The following is a 14,268-nucleotide window of genomic DNA, read 5'->3' as shown; positions in this document are numbered from 1 at the left end:
GAAATGTGTATGACTTACATGTTTTTTTTCACTCTTATGATTTTTTTATTGTGAAAAGAGCCACAGTGAATCATTATATATAAAATCTTAATTGAGATTGTTTTCATATTACTGCTGAGGTAAATGTTATAATGGATCATTCATATATGTAGGTAGGGTAGAATAATACACATAACAATACACAATTATGTTTAAAAAGTATCAAGGAAGCTCAAGGATGTTTTGATCTAGTTTGACTTTAAATATTTGTATGGGGGGTTGTACAAATGTACTGGAATTGATATAAATTAATGTAAAGATCTCTGCAATATTTTTACAAAATCTTTCCATAAAGTTTATTTTATTTTTAAATCTCTTATGTTTTAGTTTATTTTAAATAAAAATACTTGAATATTATGTTTAATAAAACAATTATATTATCTTAATACAACATCTAAGTCAAAAATACATGTTTGCAGATATATTGCATAATTTAATCTTTTTAATAATACTGTAACCTTTAATAAACTATCACAAAAAAAATCTATTAGACAGATTAGATTCTATACAAAAGCTTGTCATGTTTGCATATATATATATAAATATCATACTAGTCTATAACAAATTAATTTCTACCCAGTTTAATAGCAATGTTTTATGTTGGTTTTTTTTCAGACAAAATAATAATCAGATATCTGGTTTTACAACAACCAGGGAATTTTCAATAATGGTGAACTGATCGGGATTACCAAACAATTTAAATAAGATTTCTCCATGTTATAAAGCATCCAGGATTCACTTACACTCAGACAAGGAATAATCATGCAAGGTACATTTTGGATAAATAAAGGAAGATTCAAGTTCAAAACTCAAAAGTCTTTTAAAGATGACATCAACAAACTTCATAGAATATGCGTTACATATTTGTTGCACCAAAAAAACAATTCTATTACAACAAAACTTGTAAAGATTATCCATTTGTCTCTTCCATCTCCATACATTTAAAATAAATCAATATTCTACACATTGCACCCATTCCATTTATTTCTTGGGTAGCATATAAGTTTCAACAAATTAAAGCCAAGTGGAAAATACTGAATTTATGTGAAAATGAGTTTTTCGGCAATAAATGTGTGGCTTTTCCTTTCATCAGACATATTCTATAAAACCAAAAGTTCAAACTTTAGAAACCAACTGTTCCATAGCCTATGTGACAAAAACTGGAGACCTTAAGGGCCAGCTAGGTTCTTAAGCATTTTACAGCAATTATGCTAGATTGTATTGCCTCAGCCTAAAGCATAAGCAATTATATTGGGCACTTCTGAAAACTGTTCTCCAATTATATTTTCATACACTCAAGTAGGTACATTCTTTAGTATTTCCATTCAATGTGTTTCAGTGAATATTGAGTTCTGTTAGTGTAAGCAAGCAAATTCTTGTATCTGTATTTATATTTTACCATTTAGATACTTTTTCCCTATCACTGTAACAAAATAAATTCAAAGCATACTAAATCCCTAATTTTTCTCTAATTTTAAAAAACCTCTATCAATCAAGAAGTTTAAATCAACTTTAGATGATTTCTGTAAGTCAAGAACCTTCCATAAACCCCGAAACATGAATGACATGAACACATACCAAGAAAAGTTGGTGAATTAACGTGAGTTTACAATAAATTAAAACCACTGTGACACCATCACCATTAAACATAAGCCTAAAAGCAATCATATGCATATCTAATTTTTTATGTTCTTTTTAATTATTCCTATCTGTCAGTTTTATTAGAAAGAACTTAATTTAGTTTTTGCATAATTTTTACAAGATAAAAAATTACAGCACTTGGGGAAGTTCAAAAGGGACTTGTAGCTTGATTTTGTATTTGATGGTAAACTATGTTACATATCATTTGATCCAATGATTTAAGAGGGTACACTATGTTGACATATAATATGACCAAGGCATTTACTAGTATGACTAATAAGCCATATATAATATTCTATTCATTTCTTTATAAATAGTTATTCATAAGTTGAGAAAATTTCAAGTTTTTTTTACAGATTCTGCAAACATTAAATGACCAATTAGGAAACATATGACACACATGTGTGTGTACAGAAGTACTACATGCAGCCAAGTATATAGCAAAGCAATTTACAAACCTGATATCTCTGTAAAATAAAAGTCATTCATTATATAGATGGGGAAGCAGACAAATCTAATCGGGAAATAAAAGTCATTCATTATATAGATGGGGAAGCAGACAAATCTAATCGGGAAAAAGCAGCTTTAAATACACTACACATTTCAAACATGCAATATTCAAGGTCATCAGTAGATCAATATTATCTTTAAAATCTTATGAAGAAGATTTAAGGTTGCAAAAGAAATAAACTTAAGTTCTAATTTTTTTTTAAATATTTTGAAAATGTCTTGTAAAATTAGTCTTTATCTAATTCATTAACATTGATAACTCCTGACTACTTTTGTTCTCCCTTTAGACGATTGTCTTACTTTAAATTATTTCTAAAAGTTAAAAACAGATCCTACTTTATTCTTAAGGACATAACAAAGTTCATGACTGGATAACAAGACATTGAATTAAACCACTTTAACAAACAAGTATAAAGTTGGTAATTTAAAAAAAAAATGTTCATTTTAGATAGATTTATAATATATTCTGACACATAAAAATAAATTATTTTACATTTTGTTATTCCAAAGATTTAACCTTTGCTGAAGGTTAACAATAAATATCAGCACTGAAAAATAAGAAACTTATTTGGAAAAAACACAGCTACGACTATCTATTAAATTGTAAAAAATTACAATGGAAAAGAGGTTAAAGAAGTTTAAAAAAAAGCCTTAGACATTAATATCATCATCTATTCAATACTAAAATGTGATATATAATTTGTTAATCTTATCTATAAAATTCTTGGTTTCTTAAAACAAGTATAATAATTATAAAAAATTACTATGACATTTTCTTTCAGCTAATTTACATTTTTTTTCTTTCTCAAAGACACAATATCTAAGACTTCCTTCTTGAAAGCAATGTGCAATTTAATGAATTATGTCCCCTTGGACCCATAATCATTATACATACCCTTTAGCAGGCGGCCTTTTCAAGAATGTTTTTGTAGTCTTTGGATCCTTCCTAGCAAAATCAGCAATCTCTTTAAGTAATGGATTCATTCCATTTATGTACACCCACATAGATCTGTAAACAAATAAATGTTCCTTTTAGGATAGGATGTTGACAAATAGTTGTAATGCAAATTTTATATAGCAATTTTTACATCAGAGGCCCCTGAGGGGCCTCGTGTGTATTGCCATCGCCTACTTTTCAAAGATCAAAGAGATGAATATATAATTAGTTTTGGAATGATAACCAACATTATAGACCCGCAGACCTATATAGTGCAGAATAAAATTCCGTATCGCTTCTTTTAAATTCATGTTTTCAATGGATACTCAGTTTTTTTAATTTTTCTTAATGCAAAATTTATAATATGAAAATGTTTTGTCGTTAGAAATATTTGTATATTAATCAAAAGATCTTCAATATCAATGACGTGTCGAAAAATTGTTGTTGCGGATGAATACCACAAGTGCGCAAGAGGGCAAGAGCAAGCGTGTAGAAAATCGAGAGGAAATCAATTCACACATTTATACACAGAAAGGTAATTATATTTCAATTATTTGATTTGGAGTAACCTTTTTAAACCGTTTGTAGCATATTTGTCTATAATATTAACGTAGCAAAACCAGGAAAATTTAATCTGTCATAATATTAAAATAAATTATCAGGTCACGTCCCCCGCAGCCATTTTGAAAATACCAGCAGATTGGGTAGGAGTAACAAGAACCTGCAAGGCCTTTAAAGATAAGGTTACTATTTGTGTATTTTTTATAACAACAATTTGTTTTTATAAAGATCTCAACAATTTTTGGAGTTAAATTTCTTTTCTTCGTAAATAACAAGTAGATTGATCACTTGGACACACACACGGAACTATTTTCTGTTTTTTAAGATACTGTTTCGGATTTTCGCTCCTTCTCTGACTTAGTTTGTTGCATTAGTATATGTGACCATTGACTGGAAAATACGCGGAATTTGTAATGACTTTGACTATGTCTATGTAAGTAATTCTAATATATAATTATTGGTTGAATTTATTGTATTTATATAATATTCAGAGAATCTTCGACTTTTTCTTCTTCCAATAGAGTTGGACTCTTTTTGAGTGTATAAAGACTCTTGCTCGTAAAATCAAGAGTCTTACTTTACACTGAAATGTCAGAATTTGGGTTAATCACATTTACTGAATTACTATAGATATATTGGGAGAAACCTTACAGTTTTGGAGATATAAATATAGATTAACTGTCCTGTTTTTTAAGTCTTCCTTAGCTTGTAGTATTGTATTATTTTGACCATACATGACATGTATCGCCAAAATTATATGATAATTTGATGACATACTTGTGCTTATCATACTCTACAGCATTATTTAATTTAAATGTGTAACCATATCCATGTCAAATTTTAGTAACTTATATTAGACATTTGTTCACACATACATGCATATGAGAACTTGAATTGAGCAAATATGATTAGTTATATCTATGAGAAATACAATCAGCTAACTTTATCTATGAGCACCCATGAGATCTTAAATTGAGCAAATATGATCAGTTATATGTTGAGTAAAATTTGAGCTAGATCTACTCAATTGAGTTAGATATATATCAATATTGAGACTAATCTAAATGGTTATTTGAGCACACATGAGCCTATTTATACTATTGAGAGCAATATTGGGATACTGCATGAGCAAACTAAGCAAATCTTTATTGAGACAAACCTATGAGCGCTATATTTTTAAATTTGTTCTTGACAATTTTTTGTTTATTTTAAAAAAAAATATAGGGACAACAGAGTTGGTGTATGTGGGTTCGATTCCCACCCTAGGCATTCATTTATATTGGCTGGTGCAAAGCGGGTAGTTTAGCTTAGTGGCCCCACACTGACTCTGTTGTTCATATGTTACTTAAAAAAATTAGGCGGCATCGTTCAGGTCTTGCCATCTTTATTTTTCTATTCGAAAATCAGACTCAACAAAACCATTGAACAATTGTGAAAATTATACCACAGATAACTATGGTAAAACTTTAATTGTTTTTGGCATAATTAAACTTGGCTGCCATCCAAGATCTAAAAAGTTTTTATATTGATGAATTATATATATCAGATTTTGGATTCTTTTGGTTACAAAACATTTTGGAGGGTACATGTAGGTAGCGGCCAAATCTTTATTCCTTTCAGATCTGAAAATTGCCCGAAATCATCACATTTTGACAAATTTGGAACATAAAATGTACTTTTATGAAAAGAACTGATTTATTGAGTGTTAAGACTTTTGAAATAGACCCAAATTACGAACCAAATTGAGAACTTTTTGGAGTTTTATAGTTTAGGCTATTTTGGGCAATAAGTGAAACTTGTCCTTTGAATCAGTGGTTTCACAATAACCATTATATACTAAGTATCTGTTAGAAGATAGCTCTTTCACAGTACATTGTTAAACTTAAAGATACATATATACCGACAATGACCAATATTAATGATGGAATGAGATTATACATGTATATATACTGTTTTATATTGTTACATGTACATACATAAATGAAAATTAAAACCAAACTGTTGTCATTATTCATAAAAAAAGAAAAGGGAGGTATGATTAGTATAAATCAGACACCAGCTCTAGACAAAATGATGAAAGCTTATAACCATACAACATTTTTATAATCAGAAAAAAACTATACATAAATCAGTTAGAAATAGCCATGAAATGTCAAATGTTAAACAATATATACAAGAAAACTAATGGCCACATCAATGTACAATCGGGAAATCAAGATATACACCAAAAAATTACAAGGCCTGTTTTACAGGTTTCTTACAAAGGACCGACACATTCATATGGTAGTTGTGTTCTATATGTATAGTGCAAAATGTTCTTATTGCTATACCAGTGGTATCCAAAAACAATAAAACCAAGATACAAATGTAACTCAGTGAAGCTATTTATGAACATTTGAAGAGTTTGTGTTGACTGCAACAAAAATCTAGAATAAGGGATAGTAATCTTGCTGTGTTAACATCCATTTAATTAGCAATTGATCCAAAAGCTAAATGTCTCAGAAAAAAGACCTGGATACTACATGTACAAACATTGTTAATAAATGCCATTTGTAGTCTAGAGCAGGATCTGCTTACTCATCTGGAGCACCTGAGATCACCTGTTTTAGTGGGGTTCGTGTTGCTCAGTCTTTAGTTTTCTATGTTGTTTCTAGTGTACTTTTATTTGTATGCATGTCTTTTTCAGTTTTAGTCATGGAATTGTAAGTTTATTTTCCATTTATGAGTTTGCTGTTCATCTGGTATCTTTAGCTCCAGGGTTTCCCCTGGGTCAATTATTTTTTTCGCCACCTCTTTCACCAAAACAATATATTTTTCCACACTTTATTTTTTAATTAGCCACAATATTACAATTTATCTGTTTTGATATGATTGTCTTGAACCTCTTTTTCATAGTTCAGTGAGTGACTATATAGCTACTCGAAGAATTGTTTGCTATGTTGATTCTCTATTATAAGTTATATGTTAGCGATTTTTGTATGTGTGCAACTATATGGTCATAATGCCAATCTAACAGTTCTCATTTGACCAAGTAATCATTGATCATTCACAAAGTTAAGTTTCCTAGTTCAAGTCAGTATCTCAGATATGATAGCAAATTATATTTAATATTTGTACTTTATTGTATGGTGAACATATCTGTCTGGTAGGTATAATATAAACACCTGTCATTTATCAATAATTCAACACAACTTGAGGTCCTCTGATGTTCAGTACTTCAGTACTTTGATTCATTTTATTGGCTCCGCTACATGTTGCCACTATAACTGCATTTGTGACCGGCAAATCCCCAATTGACAGCATTAACTCTTTAACTTCAGTGTTTTTTCTTACTCAAGTGTTAGAAATGATGGAATGTAAACATTTAAATGTTACCTTCATGATGGAAGTATTACATGTATCATTTCTTACCAAAAAGCTTTATTGTTGACAGGAATAAGTAACAGAATCCATAAGTAATCTACTATTCAGAAGGTTTTGCCTCCAAAACCCTTGCAATTTGTATTTAACTATAAATGTATGTTTATAACTTGCAGCATGGTTTTAAGAAAGAAAAATTGATCAATATAATCCTTTTAATTTAAACCATTATACTCTATTTCCTATTATAATGTTTTTCAATAGAACCCAGCTTACTTTTCATGTGGAAGATCACCAGCACCACTTTCTATCATCCCACCAGCTGTATTCAGGTACACCCAAAGGAAAAATCTCAGGAATGGCTTCTTCAAGTTGTTATTTATAGATGGAGAACTTAAAATTTTCAGAAGTTCTGGTATTTTGAAAATTGTTTGACATATAGATTCTATAAATCTGTTTTCTCCCTGTAATTGAAAAAAACCACCATACAAATATTTTCAATATAAAATGGTACTGCTATTTAAAATTACTGACATGCATAGCATACATTTATAACTAAAGACAATAACTTTTATCATAAAAAACAATTTTAACAAAAACAATTTGTAAGGGTTCAGCGGAACTCAGTGTCTCGCCTACTTTTGCTGAAAATAACAGGCTCAACATAAATGAGGAAAAAAATCAATAAAAATATTCCTCTTGATACTATCTTTTGATTGTAAGAAGCTTCTGTCCAAGTTTGGTAAAAATCCAGGATAGTTTATGAATCTAATAAATGTTTAAAAACTTTAACTGCAGACTGTATGTAATGTTAACTGGAAGAAAAACTAAGTCCATTTATAAGTAAAATACAGATACACAGGTACAAAATATTAACAAAATTTCCTTCTAAATACTAGCTTTCGATCATAAACAAGCTTCTGTCTAAGTTTGGTACAAATTAAAAGTAGTATAAGAAAGTTATTAAATTTTAAAAAATTTAACCACAGAGTGAAGTGTTGTTTCGTGGCAAAAAATCTAAGTCCATTTAAAAGTAAAATACGGAAAAAATGGATTTATTTTTTAACAAAATTTACTTCTGTATATTATCTTTTGATCATAAACAAGCTTCTGTCCATGTTTGGTACAAACCCAGGATAGATTAAGAAAGTTATCAAAATTTTAAAAACTTTAACCACAGAGTGAATGTAATGTTTCCCTGCAGAAAAAGTCCATTTATAAGTAAAATACGGAAAAATGGAATTTTATTTTTACAAAATTTACTTCTGGATACTATCTTATGATCATAAACAAGCTTCTGTCCAAGTTTGGAAGTAATCCAGTATAGTTTAAGAAAGTTATCACAGAGTGAATATTTGTGGACGCCGCCGCCGACGGAATGTAGGATCGCTTAGTCTCGCTTTTTCGACAAAAACCACAAAATCCTTTTTTAAAGAAGTTATAATTTCTTACTTCAGCACAAGTGGCCAGCATATCTACCATAGCTATCAGATATTGTAAATGTTTGTGACGTGGATCTGTCAGGATCTGAAACCTACAAAAAAATGAAACTTATTAATAAACTATCATATAGAAGCATTAAAAGTTACCAATTGCCTCCCAAATTTGTAGTGTATTGTTTATTATACACATTTTCATATTTAAAAATACTATGTGTCCATAGGACACCATGCCTCACTCCCAAAAAGACTTTCTGGTATTGATAGAAAACTTCATCAACCAAATAATTGAGGCAGGCAATTCAGTTATATCATATTTTAATCTACCTTGCAGCTTCATCCTGGTCAATAACAAAAGCTACTTCAGCTCAATTACGGTATATCATATTTTAACCTACCTTGCAGCTTCATCCTGGTCAATGACAAAAGCTACTTCAGCTCAATTATATCATATTTTAACCTACCTTGCAGCTTCATCCTGGTCAATAACAAAAGCTACTTCAGCTCAATTATATCATATTTTAACCTACCTTGCAGCTTCATCCTGGTCAATAACAAAAGCTACTTCAGCTCAATTATATCCTATTTTAACCTACCTTGCAGCTTCATCCTGGTCAATAACAAAAGCTACTTCAGCTCAATTATATCATATTATAACCTACCTTGCAGCTTCATCCTGGTCAATAACAAAAGCTACTTCAGCTCAATTATATCATATTTTAACCTACCTTGCAGCTTCATCCTGGTCAATAACAAAAGCTACTTCAGCTCTATACTGCATAAAATAGTTCATCACAAAACCTTGATTTCTTTTCAGTGGTAAGTCTAACTCTTCCACTTTCACTATGGCATTTAATAAGTCCAAAAACTGTGGCACTGATTCACGATTTTTAGAAACAAGTTCCATAATTTTCTGAATCTGGTTACCAGTCACTTTCATACATGTATTTGAATTTCCTGTAAAAACCTAAAAAAAAATAAACCATAATTAATTAAAATCAAATTTAAACTTACATGAGGGAAATTATCAAGAGTTTCATTTACAGAAATATACATTATGTGATCAGTGGAGGAGAGAGCCATCAACCTTTGACAGGAAAACTGGCAATCCTTTGCAATTCAGTTTGGAGTAGAACACACCTACCAAATGCTGGGTTTGAACTCATAACCTCAAGTGTTTACAGGTACTTGAAAAAGTTGACAAAAAATATGGAAGAACAAAGGATAAATTCCTGATACAAAGAAGTTTGGAAGAATTGACTAAAGGTTCTACTATTAAGTTGTTTGGTGTTACATGTCCTCACTACATATATATAGGAACTTTCCATTGACTTTAGAATACCTGTTATAAAATATGTTGATTATCATTTTTTTCTCATCTTTTGATGTTGATAGTTGTAGTCTCAAAGGCAATCAGAATACATACTATACCAATTTGTGACTTGGATGAGTGAGTTTTCTTGTTGGCAATCATACCACATCTTCTTATATCTATATACGCACATATAAAATTATTCCTCTAAAGAATATTTTAGGCTCACTGTTATGATTAGCAATCTCATCTTAAATTATAACAAGAGGCTCTCAAGAGCCTGAATCGCTCACCTGGTAAACAATGCCTTATTGAACATATTGAACCATGCCAGGCAAACATGTACAGCTAACAATTCTTCAATATTACAAATATATATGACTTACTGTTTATAAATAAAGAAAATGAGACCAAAACACAAACACTTAAAACTTAGCAATGGACTGTTAAAATGAGGTCAAGTTCAAATAAAACCTGCGTAACCGACATATAGATCATAAATTGTGATATTTAACTTATTTGTAGATCTTACTTTGCTGATCATTTTTGCTGTTTACAGTTTATCTTTATCTATAATGATATTCAAGATGATGACCAAAAACTGCAAAATTTCCTTAAAATTACCAATTAAGTGGCAGCAACCCAACAATGGTTTGTTTGATTCGTCTGAAAATTTCAGGGCTGATAGATCTTGACCTAATGAACATTTTTACCCCATGTCAGATTTGCTCTAAATGCTTTCGTTTTTGAGATATAAGCCAAAAACTGCATTTGACCCCTATGTTCTATTTAAAGTAAGGGCGGCCATGTTTTTTGACGGATCAAAAATCGAAGCACACACTTTGTGCAGGATAATCTAAGGAACTATCATGCTAAGTTTCATCCAAATCCATTCAGTAGTTTCAGAGGAGAAGATTTTTTAAAGTTAGCAAATATGATGAACAAATTGTGAAAAATTGTCATTAAAGGACATTTACCCCTTAAGGGGTCAGTTGACAATTTTGGTCATATTAACCTATTTGTAGATCTTACTTTGCTGTTTACAGTTTATCGTCATCTATAATAATATTCAAGATAATGACCAAAAACTGCAAAATTTCCTTAAAATTACCAATTAAGTGGCAGCAACCCAACAATGGTTTGTTTGATTCATCTGAAAATTGCAGGGCTGATAGATCTTGACCTAATGAACATTTTTACCCCATGTCAGATTTGCTCTAAATGCTTCCGTTTTTGAGATATAAGCCAAAAACTGCATTTGACCCCTATGTTCTATTTTAAGTAACGGCGGCCATGTTTTTTGACGGATCAAAAATCGAAGCACACACTTTGTGCAGGATAATCTAAGGAACAATCATTTTAAGTTTCATTCAAATCCATTCAGTAGTTTCAGAGGAGAAGATGTTTGAAAAATTGTTAACGACGACAGACGACGACGACGACGATGGACGCCAAGTGATGAGAAAAGCTCACATGGCCTTTTAGGCCAGGTGAGCTAAAAAGGTGCACTTTTTTACACAAATATAATCAATAGTTACCTCTGTCAAACACTCTGCTAACTCTGTCCCAGCCCCTTCTTTAGACAATAACATGTCTAAACGGTCAAACAAACGACCTTGAACTGTTTTGTTTTGTCTAGCCATCATCTTTAATAAGGTGAAGGTCAATTGATATACCCTTCGTTGACCTGTATATTGGTCCTGAAAAATAAATATACACTATTGCATAGAAAACCTGTAATTTAGCAGTAAGATTTAAACTATTATTTTCACATGTAAAATAAATCCAATAATTTTACTCCTCTGACATCCCAAAATATAGTAAATAATTTGTGAAGAACATTTCACCATAATTATGCTATAGTTGTTAAAGAATATTTGTCTTATCTTAATCAATGCTGTACCATTTATTGTCAATCATTAGACAAAATTGTGGTTTAGTTGAATTCTGTCTAACCACAAGTTCAGCATTAACAATCTATGACAGGTACAACAAAGATGACAAGACATAAGAAGAGTCTTATTTATCTCAATAACCGTGTTCTTATTCTGCAGTTTGAAAGTTATGCAATTAATGATCATATATAGCTGCCAACCTGTGAAACCTTTGAAGAGAGAGATCTCTCCCTCAGCTATGACAGCTGAGGGGGAGATTTTGCGTGAACGACATTTTCTAGTGAAGTATATGACCTGTTTATTTATTCATCTACAAAACACATATAAGAGTTAATAGATATACTTTATTTCTTTAAAGCCGATTTCAATGAGTATGTAGCTAAAGGTAATATCTTTGGTAAGCTTTTTTGCTAGTTGAACTGTGAAGTCATTGTTAGGTAAGGTATACTACACTCCTTTCGAAGAAGCCTTGTCCTACAGACAGATAGATTTGAGAGGGAGTCCCCCGCTCAAAACAGGAGGGTTGGCAGGTATGATTGATTTTCATTTTTTTTTTATGAAATCCACATTATTTTAAACTCAGACCACGGAGAGAACCCCAAACTTTGACATATAAAACTAGAGGCTCTCAAGAGCCTTGTCGCTCACCTGTTACTGTTTTTACTGATGTCGGCCATCTTGGTTGGTAGGCGGGGTCATTAGATACTTTTTTTAAAATAGGTACCCTAGTAATGATTGTGGCCAAGTTTGGTTAAATTTGGCCCATAGTTTTAGAAAAGAAGATTTTTGTACAAGTTACAAAAATGACGAAAAGTTGTTCAATATTGACTATAAAGGATAATAACTCCTTAAGGGGTTCTCTGACAATTTTGGTCATGTTGACTTATTTGTAGATCTCATTTTGCTGAACATTATTGCTGTTTACAGTTTATCTCTATCTATAAGTATTCAATATAATAACCAAAAACTGCAAAATTTCCTTAAAATTACCAATTTTAGGGCAGCAACCCAACAATATGTGAGGGGATAGATCTTATTCTGATGGACATTTAAATCTTGAAAGATTTGTCCTAAATGTCTTAGTTTCAAAGATATAAAGCAAAGACTGCATTTTACCACTTTGTTCTAATTTTAGCCATGTCTGCCATTTTGTTTGGTAGGTGGGGTCATCGGACACAACTATATACCACAATTATGATTGTGGCCAAGTTAGTTTAAATTTGGCCCAGTAGTTTCAGAGAAAAGATTTTTGTACAAGTTACAAAAAATGATGAAAAAGTTGTTAAAATTGACTATAAAGGGCAATAACTCCGGGGTTGACTGACAATTTTGGTCATGTTGACTTATTTGTGGGTCTTATTTTGCTGAACATAATGGCTGTTTACAGTTTATCTCTATCTATAATAGTATTCAAGATAATAACCAAAAACTGCAAAATTTCCTTCAAATTACCTACTCAGGGGCAGCAACCCAACAACAGGTTGTCCGATTCATCTGACAATTTCAGGGCAGATAGATCTTGACCTGATCAACAATTTTACCCCATGTCAGATTTGCTCTAAATGCTTTGGTTTTTACATTTTACCCCTGTGTTATATTTTTAGCCATGGTGGCCATCTTGGTTTGATGGCCAGGTCATCGGACACATTTTTTAAACTAGATACCCCAAGGATGATTGTGGCCAAGTTTGGTTAAATTCGGTCCAGTTGTTTCAGAGGAGAAGATTTTTGTAAAAGTTTACTGATGACGGACGATGGACGCCAAGTGATGAGAAAAGTTCACTTGACCATTCAGGTCAGGTGAGCTAATAATTTGAATGAATCGGTTCACAATAGCAGGATACCAGGAGAATATATTAGTATTCTATATGTTTATCTCTGGGTTTTTACGAATGCATAGTAAAATTGTTGATTGCAGAAAAATTTAATTCTTGTTGTGTGTGTAAAATCATCAAAATGTGTTAATATTACTAAAATTCTTGAATTGAAATAAGAGGTGATAATTCACACACTTTCCCAACAGATGTGCTATCTATAAATAGATGTGCATAATGCAGAAAAAATCTAAAAAACATTTTTTTTTAAATTATTTTGACGTTCAAACAATTGATGGATGTTGCTACTGCGTGTTAACAAATATCACACAGTGCTCAAATCTTTCAATTATACTTACTTGTGACTAACAGCAGTAAAATAAATTAAGTCACAGATATAAACACGAAATAATGCATTTTGGTTTTATGTAAATTGGAATACAGAATTTTGATTATATCAAGCATAAATGCAAACTTTCAATTTCAATGGCAAGACTTTCACAAACAAAAATATGCTTACAGCTTTTCTATAATAAAAGCATGCAAAACAAAACTTTGCATACATAGAGACATATCAGCTATCAGAATTTTACTCATTTTCTCCAGAATTTTTTTTATACTTTTGAAATTTGGATAGTGAGCTAAATTATGTAAGGAGTTATTGCAAAGGAAATAAAACCTTTCCCTAGAATTAGCACTTGTTTACTCGTCTAAATTTTTGCAGCTTGAATTGTCATTGAATAAATACAATAGATATTGTT

The 14,268-nt window shown here is 31.0% G+C and overlaps 1 protein-coding gene across 1 annotated transcript in view; it reads right to left on the bottom strand.

Moving 5' to 3' along the window:
- The window catches only part of LOC139514694 (inositol 1,4,5-trisphosphate-gated calcium channel ITPR3-like), a 127,544-nt gene that overhangs the window by 44,141 nt on the left and 69,135 nt on the right, over positions 1-14,268 (bottom strand). Inside the window, exons 35-40 of the mRNA XM_071304200.1 lie at positions 11,338-11,499; positions 9,216-9,454; positions 8,501-8,582; positions 7,325-7,512; positions 3,086-3,199; positions 1,439-1,462 (exon numbers count right to left, since the gene is read on the bottom strand). Coding sequence (XP_071160301.1) covers positions 1,439-1,462; positions 3,086-3,199; positions 7,325-7,512; positions 8,501-8,582; positions 9,216-9,454; positions 11,338-11,499 — 809 coding nt within the window. The remainder of the gene's footprint in view (positions 1-1,438; positions 1,463-3,085; positions 3,200-7,324; positions 7,513-8,500; positions 8,583-9,215; positions 9,455-11,337; positions 11,500-14,268) is intronic.

This window comes from Mytilus edulis, chromosome 3, assembly GCF_963676685.1.
Source record: "Mytilus edulis chromosome 3, xbMytEdul2.2, whole genome shotgun sequence".
Lineage (NCBI taxonomy): Eukaryota > Metazoa > Mollusca > Bivalvia > Mytilida > Mytilidae > Mytilus > Mytilus edulis.
Note: the sequence above shows the minus strand (reverse complement) of the source record. Positions and strands in the feature narration are given on the sequence as shown.